Source organism: Carassius carassius, chromosome 48, assembly GCF_963082965.1.
Source record: "Carassius carassius chromosome 48, fCarCar2.1, whole genome shotgun sequence".
Lineage (NCBI taxonomy): Eukaryota > Metazoa > Chordata > Actinopteri > Cypriniformes > Cyprinidae > Carassius > Carassius carassius.
This window is the reverse complement of record NC_081802.1, coordinates 4,546,671-4,569,235: the sequence shown is the minus strand read 5'-3', so window position 1 is coordinate 4,569,235 and position 22,565 is coordinate 4,546,671. Positions and strand designations below refer to the sequence as shown.

The 22,565-nt window shown below is 36.8% G+C and overlaps 3 protein-coding genes across 6 annotated transcripts; all 3 read left to right on the top strand.

The window, feature by feature from the left end:
- The first annotated feature begins 1 nt into the window (after position 1).
- Positions 2 to 2,172, top strand: LOC132131930 (biogenesis of lysosome-related organelles complex 1 subunit 1-like). The gene is made up of 4 exons (XM_059544109.1): positions 2 to 191; positions 614 to 686; positions 1,696 to 1,828; positions 1,938 to 2,172. The coding sequence occupies exons 1-4, from the start codon at positions 131 to 133 to the stop codon at positions 2,046 to 2,048; spliced, it is 378 nt and encodes a 125-aa protein (XP_059400092.1). The 5' UTR covers positions 2 to 130; the 3' UTR covers positions 2,049 to 2,172.
- Positions 2,173 to 3,104: 932 nt separating this feature from the next.
- On the top strand, positions 3,105 to 6,466 carry LOC132131757 (retinol dehydrogenase 7-like). 2 transcript variants are annotated; one of them, XM_059543852.1, is made up of 6 exons: positions 3,105 to 3,556; positions 4,461 to 4,499; positions 4,602 to 4,927; positions 5,000 to 5,258; positions 5,372 to 5,535; positions 5,850 to 6,466. In XM_059543852.1, exons 2-6 carry the CDS (start codon positions 4,483 to 4,485, stop codon positions 6,068 to 6,070), a joined length of 987 nt encoding a protein of 328 aa, XP_059399835.1. In that variant the 5' UTR covers positions 3,105 to 3,556; positions 4,461 to 4,482; the 3' UTR covers positions 6,071 to 6,466. The 2 variants fall into 2 exon arrangements, with proteins under 2 accessions (XP_059399835.1, XP_059399836.1); XM_059543853.1 differs by having other exon boundaries at positions 4,435 to 4,499.
- An 841-nt stretch (positions 6,467 to 7,307) lies between these two features.
- On the top strand, positions 7,308 to 13,399 carry LOC132131662 (glutaminase liver isoform, mitochondrial-like). Of its 3 annotated transcripts, none has more exons than XM_059543727.1 (18): positions 7,308 to 7,629; positions 8,040 to 8,136; positions 8,652 to 8,773; positions 8,858 to 8,987; positions 9,059 to 9,138; positions 9,213 to 9,376; positions 9,581 to 9,639; positions 10,078 to 10,110; positions 10,419 to 10,477; positions 10,554 to 10,620; positions 10,702 to 10,752; positions 10,838 to 11,014; positions 12,065 to 12,196; positions 12,295 to 12,387; positions 12,516 to 12,577; positions 12,663 to 12,739; positions 12,839 to 12,902; positions 12,982 to 13,399. In XM_059543727.1, exons 1-18 carry the CDS (start codon positions 7,457 to 7,459, stop codon positions 13,139 to 13,141), a joined length of 1,800 nt encoding a protein of 599 aa, XP_059399710.1. In that variant the 5' UTR covers positions 7,308 to 7,456; the 3' UTR covers positions 13,142 to 13,399. The 3 variants fall into 3 exon arrangements, with proteins under 3 accessions (XP_059399710.1, XP_059399711.1, XP_059399712.1); XM_059543728.1 differs by having other exon boundaries at positions 7,309 to 7,629; positions 8,043 to 8,136; XM_059543729.1 differs by lacking the exons at positions 7,308 to 7,629; positions 8,040 to 8,136; positions 8,652 to 8,773 and having other exon boundaries at positions 8,927 to 8,987; positions 9,253 to 9,376.
- Positions 13,400 to 22,565: the final 9,166 nt, after the last annotated feature.

Below are 22,565 nucleotides of genomic sequence, written 5' to 3'. Positions count from 1 at the left end.
CGTTTTGTCCCTCCGCCCTCTCCGTATATTTTCGAGCTGTCATGTGAATCCAGCGATTGCCAAAACGTTTAGAGAAAACTGATTTTATCAGATGAACATCTTATATTTTCGATTATAATAAATAGCCAAAATGCTCTCCCGATTATTAAAAGAACATCAAGCGAAGCAAAACGAAAGGAAAGAGTCGCAGGGTATGTGTTTCTGTAGCTCTCTATCGACAGGCCCTTTGATATCATTCAAATGCAAAGATAAAGACGCATCTTAATATTTGTGTGTTAAATGTATTTAAGAAAAGATGGAGTTTTGACATTGCTATAAATGATGAAATTAAATTTTCCTTCGAGTCGCAAATTCAGGTTTCAGTAATTTCCTGTTTCATTTAGTCACTAACACTGCTTGTTAACGTTAAGAATAATAAAAAAAACGAATAAATTATTATAAGCAAATATTGAATAATGGTTTACACACACACACACACACACACACACACACACACACACACATATCTCCAAAACCAATTCAATCAACTTCAAAATAAAGTGAATTAATCTGTACAACTCAAGTGCAATGAAATCATTGCTTTTTCTTGAAGAAATGCTTCTCTGTGTTACAGAAAGACGAAGGCGAGAGGCCATAGCAGCTGCTACAAGTTTAACAGAAGCTCTGGTGGACCATCTCAATGTAGGGTGAGTCGGACTCGTGTGTGATGTTTGTAACGGTATGCAGGATTATATGTTCAGTTCATGTGATCTCTTGGGTCATAAGCCCAGTCTTTGTGTGGACGTTATGATGAAACTCTGCCAAAGCAGCTTAAGAGTTGCATGGTTGGATGCAACAGAACATTGTTCACGCAACAGACAAATTAATGCAAAGAGCGCTGGAATGGAAACTGAATATTTCAACAAAAACTGAAAACTTTGCTGAAAATGTACTCACCTTCAGGCCATCCAAGATGTAGATGAGTTTCTTTCTTTATCAGAACAGATTTGGAGAAATGTAGCATTACATCACCAGTGGATCCTCTGCAGTGAATTGGTGCCGTCAGAATGAGAGTCCAAACAGCTGATAAAAACATCACAATAATCCACAAGAAATCGAGTCCATCAGTTAATGTCTTGTAAAGTGAAAAGTTGCATGTTTGTAAGAAACAAATCCATCATTAACCAATTTTTTATGTAAACTGTCACTTTTAAATTAAACATGCCATAATATTGCTTTCTCCAATGAAAAAGTCATCTGGTCTGAATCAGGAGAGAAATATGCACGGATCAAGCACTGTTTACAAGCCAAAATGGCCCTAAAAGAATGTGTTGTTGAATTTTTATGTAAGAGGACAACAGGAGATGGACTTCTTCACTGGAGGAAATGTTATTATGAATTATGGACTCATATTTTGGCCAGAAACAATGGATTGAAGTTTTGGATTTGTTTCTTACAAACGTGCAGCTTTTTCATTTCAGAAGACATTCATTGATGGACTGGAGTGCTGTGGATCACTGTGATGCTTTTATCAGCTGTTTGGACTCTCATTCCGACGGCACCCATTCACTGCAGAGGATCGAGTGACGTAATGCTAAATTTCTCCAAATCTGTTCCCAAGAAGAAACAAACTTCTTGAATAGCCCGAGAAAATATTAGTATTTTTGGGTGAACTGTTCCTTTAAGACATTGTAGAGTATATGTGTCTCTGTTCAGGGTGGCGCAGGCGTACGTCAACCAGCGCAAGCTTGACAACGAGGTGAAGACGCTGCAGGTTCAGGCCAGTCAGTTTGCCAAGCAGACGGCTCAGTGGATCAACATGGTGGAGAACTTCAACCAGGCCTTAAAAGTACACAAGCTTTTTTTAAATACTGATTAATGCAGGATTGAAACGATGGCAAATTAAGTGTTGCATTCGGTGAACTGTGCAGATTTAATGGCAGATTATTCCTTTACAGGAAATCGGCGATGTGGAGAACTGGGCACGAAGTATTGAGATGGACATGCGGACAGTCACGACAGCTCTGGAATATGTGCACAAAGGCCCGGTTCAGCCCACGTCTTCATGAGCACATGGACAGAAACGCTGAGGCTTTTCCTCCAGATGCTGGTGAATCTCGGACACTGTTATTTAAGACATTCGTGTCTGGTTTATTACTGTAAAGCATTGCCGGAACAGCTGTTTATTTCTAATTTGTTTCATTTTTATTTTACATAATATTAATATGCTTGCCTAATAAAAAATATCTATTGTGCTAAAACGGCTAAGTTGGAACTTTTTATATCACATTTTACCCCCAAAAGTTCCCTTGCACAGATCCGCTGCCCTGCTTCTGACTTTATACAAACTTTTGTTTTGACCAGCGTTTAATGTGTTTTCCATTCAGCCTCAGTAATGAATGTATAGTGGCAGAATTACACATTTTCCCTGCTCCTTTTAAGCTTTTATAGACGTAACAGTCAGCTAAAATAGATTTGATACGTTTTTGTGGGATTTCACGGTTTGTTAATTTTTACTTAACCCATGTTAAGCCGTGCACACACTGTGACGCTACATAATCCACATTTACAACAAGGTCTTTCAGCCTCAGGATTAACATAAGGAGAAAGAGTAAAGCGTTAAACTAAGACAACGAAAAGAAAGAACAGAATGTGGTTGTTTTAAGTCCAGATTCTACATAGTTGCCCTAAGGGATTGCATAAGATTTTTAGCTTGATAGTTCTTAATTTGTCATTTTTATCATGAATTTTAAGCATATACAATTTTGAACTCATATGGGATATATATATATATATATATATATATGTACACACACACACACACACACAGCTCAGAGTTATCAAACTAAAACCATAAAATTGAAACGGGTTTAACAAACGTAAAAAAAAAAAACAATCCTTATTTGAAATAAAAGCTGAAATAAAAACTAAATTATAACTTTTTTTCAGCTAGTTTACAGATTTTTATTTAGTTCAACTTGATGTACTACAATAAAATTGAAATGAAAATTTAATAAAAATGAACATGAATCATAAAAACATGAAAAACTTATCTTCTAGATCCATATGATAAATTATTTGTATAAATTTCAATGAAAATAAGTTTCTATATTGTGTAATATTATTCGATTTAATTGTATATTCTAATTTACATTATTATTATTTCACACGTACAAATATTCCATAGTCTTCACATATGACCATTTGAACAAAAATAGAAATGGTTTAAAACTGCTGTAGAAAAAAGTGTCACATTAATGTCTCATCACTGGACGGACGCTCCTGTCATTGCTTAAAGTTTCCTATCAACCTCCCAAAAACTAATTCAATCAACCTAAAAATAAAGTGAATTGGCATGATTCTCCTTAAAAGTTCCTCCCAACCCAGCTATTTGTGGATGACGCTTACACAAGCACACAAAAATGCCCAAACGTCAATACAGTGAGATTAGAGATTAGAAATTGCGGCCCTCTCTGAGAGGATCAGCTTTAGGGATAAATCTGAGACGCAGACCCACTTCAGATCACTCACCAAACGCACTCAGGACCTCCAGCTCCAGAGCCAAGAAGGGAAAACAGTAAGTCTAATAACTGACTACTTTAACTGATAGCAGAATTTTTTATTATTTCAAGGTGGATTAACATTTTTTTTAAATGTGTATGCTTAAAGAGATTAAAAAGAGTATTAGTTGGTTTTATATTCATTATTTGCCTTACAAATAAGGCAATTTCTTTAATGTATGTTGATAAGGGTTTTCAGTTTAGTAACTTATTTTTATATTTTTTATTTTTCTTATTTTTTGGATGTTATTTTTTTAAGTTAATTGTAAAATATTGTGTGTACAACTTTTATGCATTTATTATCGGAAAGCATAATTTTTTGATAAAAGCATGTTTGTTTGATAATTAATTATCATACATTCCTCAAAGCATAATGTGCTTAGGAGCTTAAATGGTTGGTTTTGTCCAATTCGTTATGTGGTAACCGAGATGAATCTTCAACCTTTCTCTTTGCTAATAAGTCCCTGTAGCTAATAGGTTTTGAGCTTTGAGAAGCTTATAGTGTTTCTGTGGTGCTGGATTCTCAATTTTATTGCATTGTTGAAATCTTTACGCCCTTTGTTTTTTAAGAGCCTTAGATTTTAGCCAAGATTTCTCATGTGCTCTGAAAAACGATAACGTTACGCATGTTAGCCCCCTGTGAATACATAATCTAAAACCAAAGAAAAGCTGTGAACATGGATCAATAAAGTCCAATAAGCCCGTAAAAAACATATTATATCATTTTATTTGAATCTTTAAAAAAGTTTTATATAAATTCACAATACCTTTTTAAACTGGAGTTAGACTATGTTGCCCCGTGTGGTGATTTAAGGAAATGCACTGTGACGCTTCATAATTACACCTGCATTGTTGTTTTTTTCTTTCTTTTATTCATTGGCATTCTACCAAAAAGCAATTGTTTACAAAACATCTTTGCAGAATCACTCAGGAGGCAGAAGCGATGTACGAGTACTTGAGGTAAGAAAGCGTCTAACTAAAATACTATCAAAACAAGCTACATAACTACATACCAACAAAACTCATAAATATGTCAATTTTGTATGCATTTTGTGCTTACAGTAATAGCTGTACATGCACATACGCCTTGGGTGCGTTCGTGCTGCTGTGGGTTCTGGTGTGGTTCTACCGGGACAACCTGGAGATCACCAAGGTCTCGGAGAAACACGTTTTTGTAACAGGTTGCGACTCTGGGTTCGGACACCTACTGTGCAAACGCCTGGACAAACGTGGTTTCCGTGTCCTAGCCGGGTGTCTCACGGAAAAGGGTGCAGATGATCTGAAGAGGGCGACGGGACCTTTCCTGAAGACCTGCATTTTGGACGTGACCAGCACAGCCAGCATTCAGAAGGCTTTGGAATGGACCAAAAAAGAAGTTGGAGATAAAGGTATGCGTTTCAGGTGAGACTTTAAAATAAGTTTTAGATACAAGCGTGACATATTTGCTTCCAATTTCCCAGGACTATGGGGTCTTGTGAACAACGCCGGACACTCCCTTCCCATGGGCCCATCTGAATGGATGAAAATCGAAGACTTCGAAAGCACGCTCAAAGTCAACATGACTGGTGTTATCGAGATGACCATGAACTTCTTTCCTCTTGTCAAAAAGGCCCGTGGACGAGTGGTGAACGTGGCCTCAGTGTTGGGAAGAGTAGCCGCTAACGGCGGAGGGTATTGCATCTCAAAGTTTGCAGTGGAGAGCTTCTCCGATTGTCTCAGGTACCACACGTCAATGAATACAATGTTTTTATGTGGCTTTAATATCATTTTGACCTTTGAAACCATAGCTTTAGTCTTTAAAGAAAACGTTTTGATTTTGCATTCAATTTCAGGAGGGACATCCAGAATTTTGGGGTCAATGTGTGCATCATCGAACCTGGTTTCTTCAAGACCCAGGTGACCAGTCTGGAGCCCATCGAAAGGGAACTTCATCGCCTCTGGAACCAACTGACCCCTCAAGTGAAGGAGAGTTATGGAGACAAATACTTGGATAAATGTATGTTATTTATGCCAACAACTACTTTTCTCCATTTCTCCAAACATATAGTCTCAACTAGCCTATAAACATTCCATTATGCAATGGCAGAACCATTTTTGGTTCCCTAAAGAAACTTTCAGTGGAAGAATTCTTAAAAGAACCATAGAGTGAAGATCATTTAATAATCTAAATAAATTCTTTCGACTGTAAGAACCTTTTGCCCACTGAAAAGTTTCAATGGATGTTAAAGGTTCTTCTCAGAATCATCAATGCTAATAAAATACATTTATTTATAAGAGTATAGTCCATTTAGACACTCTTTGTCTCTCCAGATATCAAGATCCAGAGGCTGATTATGAACACCATTTGCGACTCCGACCTCAGTAAAGTGACCAACTGCATGGAACACGCCCTGCTGGCCGTCCACCCGAGAACACGCTACAGCGCAGGCTGGGATGCCAAGCTTTTGTGGATTCCCTTGTCTTATATGCCCGCTTGCATTGTAGATATCGCCCTGAAGCTGGTGTTGCCAAAGCCAGCAAAAAGTGTCTAGATTTGGACGTGAGTGTAGGACCGATTTCCTTAAATCTTAACCTTTCACTTTCCTTTTACGATACACTGGATGACGGTTTATTTTGGGGTCTTACAAAGTAACTAGAGTTTACAAACACTATGTGTCTGTAAATTTAATACTGTAGTATTTATGATGTAAAGTTATCTGGTAACTAGACACTATTAGTAATTTTGTATATTTATGAACTATTATGCAACGTAATTAAAATGTGCCTTGAAAGTCCATCACCAGTTTGTGCCCATTGGTCATCTAATGTAGATGTGTTGCTAGAGGGACCTTTGGTATTATATCTGTATGTCACTGCTAATTAAATTCATTCAACTGTATAAACATAATTCAATAAATGTTATAAGAATATTTTCTATGCACTGACAACCGTGCATCAATCTCATAACTTGCATAAAACCATCTTTTATTGTTGTTTTTCAATACTGTACTCTAAAGGTCATGGTCTTCCAGCTTTTGGTGAGTTATTAGCATTGATGGTTCTATGAAGAACCATTAACATCAACTGAAACCTTTGAGTACGCAAAAGGTTCTTATAGAAAGATTTTCTTTATATTAGCCTATTGATCTTCACACTATGGTTCTTTTAAGAATTCGTCAAGTCAAAGGTTCTTTGAGGAACCAAAAATGGTTCTGCCATTGCATAATGATATCCAGAAGTCTAGTAAACAAGAGTTATTCATTAACACTTTGTACCATGGTGAAAGATTTATTAAACAAATGCTGACATCTTAAAGACATCTAGGAAACTTCCTATAGACTTATATGATGTAAATGATGTAAACCCTGATAGCATGTACATCTCGGATACACGTCTATTAAACTTATGCATTTGCATCTGCAAGACATATATATGTGTATATAATATTTTTTTAACAGTGTTTGCTCATCTGTAATAAATAGACATTTAAAAAATGACTTTAAGATGTTCATTATTATTTATATGTAAAACTGACATCTTAAAGACGTCTATTAGATGTTTGTAGCCTACACAGCAGATGCTTTCCAGATGAAGAGATCTTTAACAGACACTTGCAGCTTCACTTTTTTACCTCAAACGATCGTTTGAATGAAACAATAGTCGAGGACATAAATTTAAGCTTATAAACGTCTCAAAACGTGCTGTCTTAAACATCATGACATGAATTGTCCGATGTTTTATTAGTGAAAGTTATCCAGTAATCTGGCAGTGAACTTTCCGGCGACGTCAGTGTTGATGAATTCCACGCGCACCTGTTCACGCGCCTCAAAACAAACCGGCCGCGCGCAACTCTCGAGACCGTTATTTGCGACAAGGAATAGTTTGAATATCTCCTTTTAACGCTTTAAACCGGATTTTGTCATACGAGATACTGTAAAATGATCTCTTTCAGGACCCTGCGACTGACTAATGTCGGAGTCATTGGTTTACTTGCCAAAGACATCGCAAAAAGCGGCTCAGCGTGTCACAATGTGGCGAGGAGGACGTTCAGTTTATCTTCGCGGATTCACTCGAGTCAAGAATTTCTCGCCGATCAACCTACATCAAAACAGTGAGTCACTTCTACAATAAATGGATAGAGCGATAAATAATAGATCGAGGAGTTCAAGTGATTTATACAGTAAGGCTAGAGTATAATTATTCCCTGTATTAATGAGAAATTTGATTGAACTTAGGCCTATAAATTAAGTTGTCGGCTGGATGATTCACATAATAATAAAATAATGTTGTTGTCAAATCATAGGCTTACTCTTGTGGGATATCAGTCCTCTATGACAAAGTATTGGTATAACTGTCTTATTTAATGTGTATTGTTTTGGTTTGTATTGTGTGTTTCTTGCTAATGGACCTAAAGTCATAAATGAAATAGCATATAAAAATAGTAATGCACTATAAAATTAACTAACTGAAATACAATATGTTTGGTGTTAGCAGCCTGTGTGTAATTGTATTTTATTAAAGCAGACACGTGACCAGTCTGTTTTGTGGACTAGAGGACATGCTTTTCTACACTATAACTGAAGGAGCAGAGAAAGTTCCCGTGTCTCATTTCATTGCTGTGAGTTTATTAATTGACAAACACATACAAAATCATATCCAATAAAGATTGAACTAGATTTAAAAATCTTTGCACTAGCAGTTTTCCAAGTATATATATATATATATATATGTGTATATGGGCAACAGTTGGGAGCAGCTACATTTACTCAGTTGCATGTTATAGGCTCAGTTACTATTAACCCCCCATACACGTTTGTTCCGAAATCTGGTCATGAGAAGTCTGGGCCAAAACACACACAAACATTTACCTAGACTTTGTGGAACTGTTTTGTGTCAACATTTATGTAATCATTTATAGGTAAAGTCAATAATCAGTATAGTATAATTAATTTTTTTTACTTTTTATTAGATAAAATATTAAACAGTTAGTATATTTATAGTCTTGTTTAGTTTACATTTATATACATTCGTTTTTAAATAATGCTTGCACAACAAGTGCATTGCACAATGGCATTACACAAAGTAAACTGAACGGTTGTGAAAAGACAGAACATTATTCTCGCCATCTTACAGGCAGTGAAAAGCACTGGCCTACTGACCTCTGACCCCAGATTACGGGACTGCATGGAAAAGATTCGCGAAGCTGTCCGGGAGTCAGCCGGTGAAGTCATGATGGACCTTGAGCTGTTCCGAAAGTGAGTATCCAGGCGATGTAGATTTGCAAAATTCCTGTATATGAGAAATATTTGGTTGTTTACTAATTGCGATAATCAAAACAGGTGTGTGGGTGGCAACATAGTCCTGCTGAGTCTCGCTTTCAGACGGAAGTTTATCATTCCAGAATTTGAAGCATTTGTGGGCATTATCAATCATATTTACGACACATCGAAACTCCAGCAGGATGGACAGGTAGAAACTGTATTTTAAATCCATTTTCATTACTCAGTTGTGAAGTTGGACTCACATAGAATTTTTTTTAGGTTGCAAAATACATTCCCCATCTGACCAAGTTTAGTCCTGATCTTTGGGGTGTCTCTCTCTGCACAGTGGATGGACAAAGGTAAATAGATCAATCTGACCCCAACTTTTCTAAAATATGCAGGGGTGGTTTTTAAATCACATCTTGGAATTCAGACACTCAGTTGGAGACACAAAGATGCCGTTCTGCTTGCAGTCATGCGTGAAGCCGCTGGAATATGCCATCGCAGTACACGAACACGGCACAGAGCGCGTGCACCACTACGTGGGGAAGGAGCCAAGTGGATTCAAATTCAATAAACTCTCCCTGGATGAAGAAGGTGGGAAAATGTGGATATAGATTATCATTACGTGTAGAATATTTTATGTTTTTGCTAGACAGAACTTTTCTGTCCTGAGAATAATCTCATAAAAAAAAAAAAAATCTAAATAAATGTATTATTCTATAATAATTTTAAAAAAGTAATAATAGTTGTATTTAATTTAAATAATTCGATAAGCTGATGCTGCTTTTCTGTTCTTAGATAAACCCCACAATCCTATGGTCAACGCTGGAGCTATTGTCATCAGTTCGCTTATCAAGGTCGACAAATTTTTATATAAATGGGAAATTCTATACAAATATTTTCTGGTGAATTTGAGTTTGGTGTCAAATAGGTTTGCGTTAATATTTACTTGTTTTCCGATAATCAACTCTGCTCGACTCCCAAACAAATACTGATATATGCCAATGTACTGACATGCAGACTGGGCCAAGAATTCATTTGATCTAACAAACCTTTGACCCAGAATGCAGCTCTGTGTGGACAGACCCAGTGCATCTGTTACACGAGTAGCATACTGACCTTGTGAAGCTATGAGCAGGAGTATTTATGGTCTGGAATTAATCCAGCCTATTAAAAATGACCTTTACATTAGGTGTATATGACTTATGTTTACGAGGTTCCCAGAGTTCTTCAGTACAAGCTAGAATACACAAAATTATTTGGTTGGTAAATTCTCCTGTTGTTGTTCTCTACAGCCAGGTGCCAACAAGGCCGAGAAGTTTGACTATGTAAGTAATAACCTGTTGGATGTTGCCATTAAAAAAAATAATTCAAAATGTAGTGCATACAGCTTTTCAGCTATATTATAAAAGTCACAGAGTATCTTTGTATTAGAAAGAGTCTTCATTCCTTGAAAATATATGCCTTTTTGTGTATATATATATATATATATATATATATATATATATATATATATATATATATATATATATATATATATACCGTTATCCCAAAAATGCCGTTATCCCAAAAATGGACCAAATGTGATTCCAAAATCTTGACTGTTAGCTAAGGACTGTTTGGATTTCTTTCACAGGTGATGGAGTTTGTGAAGAAAATGACGGGCAGGGAGTATGTGGGCTTCAGCAACGCAACGTATGTCTTTCATTGCTCAACTTACACTTGTTTTTCACCCAGTGCTATTGTTATTGACCTATTTTCATTTCACCAGGTTTCAGTCTGAGAAGGAAACAGGAGACCGAAACTACGCAATAGGATACTACCTAAAAGAGAAGAAGGTTTGTTCTTTAGCATCTTTAGCAAACTAGCAAGATATTGTCGATTGTCTGCAAATGCAACCATGATGTCCTTCTTTACAGTGTTTTCCTGAGGGGGCGGATATGATGGATGCACTGGACTTTTATTTCCAGGTAGGCCCAGTTGAAAATTTTTTCCATTGCTAAATCGAACGCTAAATTGAACGCTCCATCAGAATTTCCTTTCTGTCCCTCATAGTTGTGCGCCATAGAAGTCACATGTGAATCTGGCAGCATAATGGCCGCTACACTGGCTAACGGAGGCATCTGTCCAATCACAGGACAGAGAGTTCTGAGCACAGAAGCCGTACGAAACACGCTGAGTCTCATGCACTCCTGCGGGATGTACGACTTCTCTGGAGAGTTCGCTTTCCATGTGAGAATAAATATTGTCTCTACAAACTGTCTGTCTTTATATGTCGTCAGAGTTTGAATTCTAATGCTTTGAATCTAGTGAACTTACATTTAAAATAATTTTTATTTAAAAAGTGCTTATTTAAGATAAGTTATTAAAATCCTTACTAATTGAAACAAATTTAATTGTGCAGTCTGTTGAGGTAATACATATATGCTATATACTGGAGAGCTTCAAAAACCTTTAATCAGTATAATATTAAGGACTTTTATGCTAGCTTCTTGTATTACATTGTAGTTAATTTTGTCATACTTAAACTTGTTGTAGTAATAAATAGGGATGGGCGTATCGATCCGAAATATCAATGTATTGATAATGATGCAAGTATCAAAAGTATCGATACTCAGACAAAACATATTGATACTAAGGTGTGTTTTATTTACCAGTGATTTTATTTAACAAAAAAATAATGCATTGAATTCGATGAATAAGCTATGTTAGCAAATAATTGTGTAGAACGATTTTTCTGCTCATCTGAACACCCGCAAATGTTGCAAGACAGAATCAATCCATGACAGAGAGCGTTCACTCACTTCTGACAGCGCATTCAAACAAGGCTGCATTTCCCAAAAGTATCATAAGAAAGCATTAAAGCTTTTGGGAACGGCAGTCCTGAACAATGCTTATCAGAGGACAGAAAAGAAACATACATATTCGAGTCATTTCAAAATAAACATATTGATATTGTAGCCTACATAGTTTCGAATCATCTGTAAACAAAAAACATATCTGAACCATGTGTAAACAAAAATATACCCTCGTAAGTTACAATTAAGGGCGTATTAAATGTTAAATGCATTTTATATAAAGTTAAGTAGTAATCATTACCCATTTTACTCTTAGTAATTTAATAATTTAATAAATTTCATAATTTAAAAGTTAAGTTCAGAAGTGTCGTATCGGTATCGGTATTGACGATACTGCCTTGAAAAATATCGTTGTCATATCGGAAACAAAATAATTGGTATTATCCCGAGTAACAAATCATAGCTATTTCTCAATACATGGCAGGTTGGGTTACCTTCTAAATCCGGTGTGTCTGGTGCAGTTCTTCTGGTGGTGCCAAATGTGATGGGTGTCATGTGTTGGTCGCCCCCTGTGGACAAAGTTGGGAACAGTGTCCGTGGAATCCACTTCTGTCAGGTGTTTCAGGCATTGTCCTGTTAGTTTATCACTCTCTTTTTAATTCCACATTATACATTTAGTTTAAATAACTAATTTTGTAACCCTTCCATAATTAGGAACTGGTGTCTTTGTTCAACTTTCACAATTATGACAATCTGAAGCACTTTGTGAAAAAGCAGGACCCTCGCAGACAGTCTGATGATGACAGGGTAAATCTTAAATTTGAAAAACAGCTTTCAGTTCAACTAAACTCCAAAACTTGTGAAAAATACCCTACATTAAGCTATTTTTTAGTCTCAGCAATGAACTCACCAATGATTTTTATTTGGTCTTGTAGAATAAGTACGTGATGAATCTGATGTTTGCAGCACACAGTGGAGATGTCTCAGCTCTGAGAAGGTCATTTTATACAATTTATGTCTTTATTACTCCACATTTTTGAGTGCTACCGAAATATAGATTGCTTACTACCCTCTTTCTCCAGGTTTGCTCTTTCATCCATGGATATGGATCTGAAGGACTATGACTCTCGTACACCTCTTCATGTAGCTGCTGCAGAGGGTAAAATCGTTTTCTGTAAAAATAAAATAATATTTTAGTCCCAAACATGATTGGTTTAATCATAAATTTATTTTGCCATCTGTTCTTTCTCTGTTTTAGGTCACATGGATGTTGTGCTATTTCTGATGCAGTCCTGCAAAGTCAACCCTTTTGTGAAAGACCGGTACAGAGCCCTGTTTCTTTATACTATTACCTTCAGCTTCATCCAGTTGGTGATAACTAACCTCATAACTCTTATTCAGGTGGGGAAATATTCCTCGGGATGATGCCATGCAGTTCGGCCACAAGGACATGGTGAAAATCTTGGAAGAATATGAGCAGAAATGCATTCAGACATCTCAGATTGACGCAGAAAATCGTAATCATCAATCCAAAAGTTCTTCTCTGGAGGGACGAGTGTGATCTGCTGTGAATGCAAACAACTTTACTAATATACAACAAATCATGTCTTCAGATATTAAAAAAATAAGGGCACATTTACAGAAATATCTCTTTACAAAGATAAAAGGCTACTTTTTTTGTTTTTGATTTGTAAATATGAGATTTTTGTACATAATTTCTGCAAAAAAAATTGTTTTAGCTTAGCTTTGAAGCTATATTTATACAGTATAATGAGAGTATAAAGTATTTGTGACTAATAAACCAAACCAAACATGCCAACAGATTCTTATGCTTATGTTTATGAAGCCACAATATAGAAACATTTTTGAAAAAATGTCGTGGGAAAGTCGTGGCCTAATGGTTAGAGAGTCAGACTCCCAATTGAAAGGTTGTGAGTTTGAGTCCCGGGCCGGCAGGAATTGAGGTTGGGGGGAGTGCATGTACAGTTCTCTCTCCACCTTCAATACCACGACTTAGGTGACCTTGAGCAAGGCACTGAACCCCCAACTGCTCCCCGGGCGCCGCAGCATAAATGGCTGCCCACTGCTCCGGGTGTGTGCTCACAGTGTGTGTGTGTGTGTGTTCACTTCGGATGGGTTAAATGCAGAGCACAAATTCTGAGTATGGGTCACCATACTTGGCTGAATGTCACTTCACTTTCTCTTTTTTTTAAAGAGCAGGTCATATGGCATTTTAAAGTATCCTAATATTGTATTGGAGTCCCCTACTACAGGTTGAAATGCATCTAAGGTCATTGTCATTTTTTTTTAGAATATACATTTAATATTAGAATCATTTTTCAATGATTTCGAAACGATTCATTCTGAGCTTAAGGTCTGTAAATGCCTCCCTTCCAATAAGCCTACTGTGCTCTGATTGGTCAGTTGGCTAAGTCTGTTGTGATTGGTCTTTCCGTATACAAAGCGTGCAGGAAACAAAACAAAACATGATGTAAACACTCCAACTATCGGAAGTGTTTGTGGGCAGGTCAGAGTGTTCATGTTTCATGGGGATTGTGATTCGAAAATATATTTAAGGTGGTTCAGAGTCAACTCTTTCTTTTGAGAGACACTTTTTTGATTAACAAGTTTTCAGACTGTTTGCATTGACGCTACATTACAAATGAAAAAAAAATATATATATATTTTTCGAAAACCCATATGACCTGCTCTTTAAAAGAGGTATTTTTGCAACTATGTTAAAATATTGTAATTTAAACAACACAAATAGTGTTTTCAATTAAATGTAAAGTATACTCAATTCACTATTATGATGCCTTCTATATGTAAAATATAAATCTATAACCCAACAACCATTAGCAGCACTATTATGGTGCCATACCGTACATTGCTGAGCATCATTTTAGTACATCAGTACTTGCATCAGTAAATGAAACTTGCACTATAGCACATTCTGCCTCAGAAATCAGAACAGAAGTTGTGGACCAGAGACTAGGGTGACCACCCGTCCCGCGTAGCGCGTGCGCGCACAGCGTTTGAAGCCCAATTCATGCGTCCCACAAATTGAGACTGTGTCACGCATAATCAATGCTTGCTCAAAATAAGTTGGTCGCTCATCTATATCTGGAGTCACCAACCCGTCGATCGCGGTCGACAAGTCGATCTTGGAAGCATTTTAAGTCGATCGCGATGATTTTTCAAAATCTGAGAAAAAAAGGTGCAAGCCTCCGGTGCGAGTTGGGAGGTGCGAGTCTCCGCTGACTGCGCGCGCACCTCCTGAAACAGTCGAGACATTTATACTTGACGCAACTGTTTTAGACTGAAAACCAGACCATACAACTGATTTAGACGCGGGTGCCGGTGTGATGAGATGTACTAATATCCGTCTGCTCAGGCATGATTGTTTTAGGCCTGTAATTGATTGATTATTGAGGTAATAGGGCAGGGCCGGCCCTGACCAATTTGCTGCCCTAGGCAAGATTTTACCTGGCGCCCCATGCATCACAGCCCATTTCACCCTGTCATTGTGTTCATGATTTAGCATATATATATATATATACACACACACACACACACACACATTACAGCAGAACTGTTTCCAACACTCATAATAAATCATATTAGAATGATTTCTAAAGGATCATGTGATAGACCAGATGTCACATGTGACACTGAAGAATGGAGTAATGATTCTGAAAATTCAGCTTTGCATCACAGAAATAAATGATAATTTAAAGTATAATAAATTGAAAACAAATTATTTTAAATTGTAATATAATCACATTACATTTTTTCTGTATTTTTGATCAAATAAATGCAGGCTTGATGAGCAGAAGAAACTTCTTTCAAAAACATTAAAAATAGTAATGTTGCGTCTTAAAACTGACATGATTGTACAAAATCACAGTCTGGGGACTCAGAACAACTGCTAACATTAAGTTTAAGGTAAAAATAACTGCCAAAAAATTATAGTATCTTACTCCTATGCAATAAATTGTTCTTTCACTACATCTCTTTACCTCTGTCTTTATCCTCTTCTCTTCTTTTTGGCACTGTATCTATCGCAGACTATGCTCATTTATAATGTGTCATGTAAATTCGGCCTTCCGTCACAATCAGGAAACTTTCACCGTGTCTAGAACTGGCGCGAGCTGCCAGGCCCGTTTCTACGAGCTGTGTGTTAACAAAAGCAGTGCTGTCTACATTGGATGCGGCGTCGGGCACGCTACACAACAAATTATCAACAACTGATCGTGCGACGTGCGTGCGCTCTGTTTCTGACGCACTTCAAGCACTCGATGGGCGGGGGAAGATTGAAGAGCCGGACTTTTTTTTTTTTTTTTTTTTGCTTTATTTGGTAGTATTTCGAAATAATGGTTTTAAATAGTAGCCTATTATAAAAAAAAATATGTAAAAAAAACAAACAAAAATAATTCACTCGTTCACTCATTCTGGCGCCCCTATGGATGAGTGGCGCCCTTAGCATTTGCCTATACCGCGGGCCGGCCCTGTAATAGGGGTGGCACGGTTCGCTGAAAAAATTAAACCGTTCGGTTCACCACACACGGTTCGACACTCGCTTCGACAAAGCATCTGTAATATCATCTGTAATATGGCTTGCTATAAATGGCACGTAAAAAAACAGGGTTCAGCTAATAAAATGTAGTGTAGTAAATATAAGCGGACTACGCCACCTCCTTATTTAAGGCAGGAGGAGCCCTCTAGGGGTCACAATACGGATTATGGACAACAAATGTAGGTTGTAACAAAGGGTAACAATTTTATTGTTACAATAGAACCATCAAATGTTTAAAAATGTTAATAATATTCACAGAAGTTGGAATTGGCTCTCCTTAAGACTGCAAGAGGGTCGGGCCTGCTCTTGTGGACCTCCTACCACCTGTAAGAGACAGAAGACAGAAGAAACCCCACAGCATACACTGCAAATTAGTAACCTTTAAGTCACTATTTCAGTGCCAACTTCCAGTACACACCACACAGCAGTGTCACACCACCCAAATCACCCACACCGAAGGAGGTCTAGTGTAGATGCAGGCCCGGCCCTGTACAAAGCCTCTGACCACTGGAACACACAAAAGAGGAGAGCAGTACCAAAGAAAACAAAACAAATGACAAATAACATTTAAGATCAAAATCAATATCAAATAACAATAACAAGCCACAATACAAATCTAAAATATACAAGAAACAGTGGCTGGTCTGCCCCTTTAACAATAAAGAGACATGCATGTTAATACACATCAATGCAGCCCACAATTTAAAACAACAAAAAACCTACTTCAGCGAAAGTACAACTGCAACACAGTTACCCAATCTCAGCTCTCAATCCCCAAACATGATTGATAAAAGGTACTATGAAACAAGAGAACAGATTACCACAACAAATACATTTATATATTAATTGCATCAAACTCATAAATGATCGGTCTTAAAGTGTATATACTGCGTTTACCGTTATTCAGCATTCCAACACGGCCATCAGCCCATTGAAGGTACCGCAGCAATAAATGTTTGTCTGCCTCATTTCCCAGACAGAGAATAAACCTCTTAAATAATCAGCCTAAAAGAAGAAAATAACAAAGATGGAATTTCACCATCAAGGAGCAGTTGGAAACTTCATGCAAACAACCCAAACTAACAAATAAAACATACCTATGAAAGGGTACGGAGGCTGCACGTTGAGCACAACAGACACACGCCAGAACTGCAGAAAAACCACCACCTTCTTCTTCTTCTTCTTCCTTGGGTTTTTAAGGCAGTTGGTATCCAATATGTTACATTACTGCCATCTGTTGTCTATTATCATGTCACTTTTTTATTATATTCTTTTTTCCAGTCCAGTCCTCTTTAAAAAATAAAACAAATATTTCTTTCCTTGCTCACTCTTTCCACATCCTAATATACTTTTTAAATTGTACTGTCCTATACCAATTTCTTGTAAGCTATATTTCAACTCTTGTCTTTCTTTTATAAATTTCCTGCATGACATAAAAATGTGACTAATTGTTTCTTCCTCTTGGCATTCATCGCATTGGCCTGTGGGATGTTTTCCTAACATATGAAGAGTTCCACTTAACTTACAATGCCCAATCCTAAGTCTTGTTATTACCACTTGTTCTGTCCTTCTACTTGACATCTCTCTTATACTGCCTACTTTATTTTGAATCATGTATAGTTGTCTTCCTTTACTTTCATGATCCCATTGATGTTGCCATATTTCCATTATCTTTTTCCACACTAGACTCTTCCCTTCTGATTTTGACAATTTAATTTCCATGTCAACATGTTCTTTTTTTGTTGCCTTTTTTGCCAATTTATCAACTTTCTCATTTCCCTGTATGCCCACATGTGCTGGTATCCACATATATGTTATATTTTTCCCTCGTCTACATACCCTTGAATTTAAACACAAGATTTCATATAATATTTCTTGATGACTACTAGCTTTTCCAGTCTTCATACTCATAAGAGCTGATACTGAGTCACTGCATACTAGAATGTTAATATCCCTGCATTGTTCAATCCATTCTAATGCAACAAGTATAGCACATAATTCAACTGCATAAACATTTATGCTGTCAGATGTTCTTTTGCTAATTCCTATCTCATATTTAGGGATGTATACCGCAGACCCTGTCGCATCTGTTTGTAGGTCCTTTGACCCATCTGTATAAATCTCCGTATTGTCCTTATACTTGTTCTTATATTTAAAATATTCATTGATTATATCTATATTTCTGTTACAACCTTTAATTACTAAAAGCTCTAGATCAACCTTCGGAATTTCCAATGTCCAAAATGGCTTAACAGGCCATAACACAGTATTAGCAAATCTTTTATTATACACTTCCATTTCTTTTGCAATTAAATCAGCTGTCCAGCCAAAACTTTCTTTCTTTCTTCTCTCCTTTTCCCAACACTTTTGTAATACCTTTTTTGTTGGATGACTATCCTCATGCCCTCGAAGATTTATCCAATAGTTTGCAGTCAGTTGTTTCCGTCGAAGCCACAATGGCATTTCACCTCCCTCCACCTGAAGTGCACATACTGGAGAAGTTTTAATTGCCCCTAAACATATTCTTAAGGCACACGCTTGCACAATATCCAATTCAGCTAATGTTGTCTTTGCTGCTGACCCATACGCAATACTCCCATAGTCTAATTTAGATCTTATTAAAGCAATGTATATATATTTTAAAGCTGAAACACTTGCACCCCACTCCAACCCAGCAAGACATCTCATCACATTTAGCACTTTCTTACATTTATTAACTGTATACTTTATATGTTCTCTCCATGTTAGTTTTGTGTCAAAGTATATTCCCAAGAAACGAAAACATTCTACTTTCTCTAACATACTTCCATACATTTCCAGCTTAATTTCCTTATTCTTCTTTTTATTTGTAAAAACCATTACTTTTGATTTTTCCACTGAAAACTTAAATCCCCATTTTAATCCCCAATTTTCAACTTGATCAATTCCTTCCTGCATCTTCTTTAAAATATACTCAACATTTCTACCTTTCTTCCATATAGCACCATCATCTGCGAATAAAGACCTCCCTATATCCCCTGGAAGATTTAAATAAATATCATTAATCATAATGGAGAATAAAGTTGGACTAACCACACTTCCCTGTGGTGTTCCATTTTCTACAACATATTGCTTTGATAAATCTACCCCAATTTTCACCTGTATATTCCTTCTATTTAAGAAATCCATAATCCAATTAAACATTTTCCCTCCAACTCCCATTAAATGTAATTTGATTAAAAGACCCTCTTTCCACAGCATATCGTATGCTTTCTCCACATCAAAGAATACTGCTACTACAGTTTCTTTATTCACTTGTGCCTTCCTTATTTCCTCCTCCAAAATGATCACAGGATCCATTGTATTTCTTCCTTTTCTAAAACCACTTTGACATCTAGCCATTTTATTTCTACTCTCTAAAAGATATATTAGTCTTTCATTTATCATACGTTCCATTATCTTACATATATGCGATGTTAATGCAATTGGTCTGTAACTACCAGGATTACTTGGATCCTTTCCAGGCTTCCTTATTGGAATAATTATTGCCTCTTTCCAGCTTTGTGGAAGTCTCCCTTCCTCCCACACCTTGTTGTATAAATTTAATAATTTCCCCAAACCCTCTATACTTAAATGTTTTAACATACTGTAGCACACTTCATCTTTCCCTGGAGCCGTTTTCCCTGACCTATCCAGCGCTCTCTGCAACTCTCCCATGCTAAAAGGAGCATCTTGCTCCTCATCCCCATTATCTTTCCTGCATATCACATCCTTATACTGCGCTTTTGTTCTTTCTATTGCTACTCTTCCTTCCTCTGACAAGTTATTAGAACTGTTTATACTAACAAAACGTTTTGCCATCATCTCTACCTTTTCTTTATTTGTTATCGCCTTCTCATTTCCTTCAGTCAGAACTGGATAATTCCATTCTCTTTTATCCCCCCCCATCTTTTTAATCATTCCCCATATTTCACCTATTTGAGTTGTATTTCCTATTGTGTCACAATAAGATTTCCAGAATGTTCTTTTTGTCTGTCTGATTATCCTCCTAACTATTGCCTGTGCTTGTTTATACTGAATCAAATGATCATAATTATGTGTTCTTTTAACTAATCTAAATGCTTTGTTTCTATTTTTCACTGCTTCTTTACATTTTCCATCCCACCATGGCACTACTTTCTTTTTACATCTTCCTTTACTCTTGGGAATGGATTCTGCTGCTGCTGATATTATACCTTGCTTAATTTGATTATCTAATTTTTCAACACTAACTTCATCTTTAGTTTGCCTAAACAACCTATCACTTTCCTCCTGGAATTTTCCCCAATCAGCTTTCTCAAAAATCCATTTTCCACTTGCTTCCCCAATACTACATACTACCTCTATATTTATTTTACACCACACCGGATAATGATCACTGCCTATTGTGCCATCCTTATGCACTGTCCAATCACATCTTGCTGCAATTTTATTTGAAACTAATGTGAGATCTAATACTGATTCTTTTCCAGTGTTAACATCAATTCTTGTACCTACACCATTATTTAAGCACACTAAATTCTTCTCATCTATCATTTCTTCTATTATTTGACCATTGTAATCACTTTTTTTACTCCCCCACAAAGTATTATGTCCATTAAAATCCCCACACCATATAATATTATTACAATTTTGTCCCTCTATCTTTTCTAGCTTAGTTTTCTCTAGTCTTTTACAAGGATTATAATAATTACAAATCACCAACTCTCTCTTTCCTGCCCATACTTTCACTACTACATATTCTTGTTCATTTCCCACTCCTAAGATTTTATACGGTATTCCTTGCTTTATAAATGTAACACACCCTCCTCCTCCCCCCTCCCTTCTATCATACCTTACCGCCACATAATCATATAAAACAAAATCCAATTGAGGTCTTAACCAAGTTTCTTGAATGCACACTATCTCTGGTTTTTCTACCCTACTACCAACAAATTGCTTAAAATCCTGCCCATTAGCTAAGAGACTTCTCGCATTCCATTGTAAAATCAGCATTATTAGGATTAAAAACCTAATCATGATGCCTCCTGACTTGCTTGCATCCTGAGTTCATCATTTATTTCCTCCCACTTCAGCCCTATCATGTCCAAATGGTGTTCTGCCGCTTTCACAATTACTTGAATTCTTTCTGTTTTTGACTTAATCTCATGTGTTGCATTAATTACTCCTGCAATGAATGTGACCAGTTTCTTTTTTTCTATCCATGCTTTCCTCATCCCTTGCTGATCATCCATTTCCTCTTGTCCTTTATTCACTCTTCCCTCTATATTCTGATTCCTCTGTCCATTCATCTTAACTGCTTCAGCATATGACACCTTCTCTTTTAGTCTTATCTTCTGTACCTCCACCTCTTTTTTAAGTGCTTCACATCCCCAGTATGCTACACTATGATTTCCTCCGCAGTTACAACACTTAGGTTTTGTTCCCTCACCACACATCCCATATTCATGTTCACCTCCACATCTAGCACACCTTCTTTTCCCCTTACACATTTTAGCAGTGTGCCCAAACTCCTGACAGTTGTAGCATCTCATTGGTTTCTGTACATACTCTCTCACACTATATCTTACATATCCAAAGTATACCTCTTTAGGCAACTCTTTCTCCTCAAATTCAATCAGTATTGACTCCGTGTCCTTTTTCTCTATTCCTTTGGTCAATCTTTTGACACTTTTCACTGTGAATTTATTCACTCTCATGTTTTCCAGTATTTCTTTATTATTGATATTAATGGGAATCCCATAAATCACTCCTTTACCTCCGTTATCTCTCTTTTCTCCAACTTTTACAACCCTCTGAACCTTAACTTTACCAATATATGTCATCCTTTTAGCTTTGTCTAACTGGGTCCCATTTTCACATCCAATTAGCAAATTCCCATCTCCTAAAATCCTTGCATATTTCACTTCCCCAATCTGATTCTTGATGATTTTTGTTAATTTAATCGGGTCAATTTTCTTAACTCCGCCTTCTTCTTCAAATCTGACAACAACATTCAATATTCCTTCCTTTACTGTTTTTTCCCCTTTTCCACTTTCATCACTTTCTGATTCTCCAATGCTAGATGCATGATTTTTCTTTCTTTTCCGACTCTCTCCCTTCTTTCCCTTACCAGCACTTTCCCATTCATTTAGCTTCCTCTCATCTTCCTCACTACAAGCCATGTTATTACTCTCACTGTCAGAGTCATTTCCTACCATCTCCTACGGATTGCAAGAAACTCCGTGAGACCACCGTTCCGGACCTATACAGGCCGTCGGTCGATAATCCCACTGCAAATTCCTCACACAACCCTTTTCCCTTCTTTTTATTTATTTATTTAAACTGTATTTATATTACCTTTACTTCTCAGTCCTAGTCTTTCCTCCTAGTTATTTGTCACAATGTTTGC

What these genes read in the sequence shown, in the direction of transcription:
- LOC132131930 (XM_059544109.1), top strand. Translation starts at nt 131, where the DNA reads ATGCTCTCCCGATTATTAAAAGAACATCAAGCGAAGCAAAACGAAAGG. An exon ending in CGAAAGGAAAGAGTCGCAGG is followed by an intron (nt 192 to 613) that starts GTATGTGTTTCT and finishes TCTGTGTTACAG; the next exon opens with AAAGACGAAGGCGAGAGGCC. An exon ending in ACTTCAACCAGGCCTTAAAA is followed by an intron (nt 1,829 to 1,937) that starts GTACACAAGCTT and finishes ATTCCTTTACAG; the next exon opens with GAAATCGGCGATGTGGAGAA.
- LOC132131757 (XM_059543852.1), top strand. An exon ending in AAAAGAAGTTGGAGATAAAG is followed by an intron (nt 4,928 to 4,999) that starts GTATGCGTTTCA and finishes CCAATTTCCCAG; the next exon opens with GACTATGGGGTCTTGTGAAC. An exon ending in AGACAAATACTTGGATAAAT is followed by an intron (nt 5,536 to 5,849) that starts GTATGTTATTTA and finishes TTGTCTCTCCAG; the next exon opens with ATATCAAGATCCAGAGGCTG.
- LOC132131662 (XM_059543727.1), top strand. Translation starts at nt 7,457, where the DNA reads ATGATCTCTTTCAGGACCCTGCGACTGACTAATGTCGGAGTCATTGGT. An exon ending in TGCACAGTGGATGGACAAAG is followed by an intron (nt 9,139 to 9,212) that starts GTAAATAGATCA and finishes CTTGGAATTCAG; the next exon opens with ACACTCAGTTGGAGACACAA. An exon ending in GATGTCTCAGCTCTGAGAAG is followed by an intron (nt 12,578 to 12,662) that starts GTCATTTTATAC and finishes CTCTTTCTCCAG; the next exon opens with GTTTGCTCTTTCATCCATGG.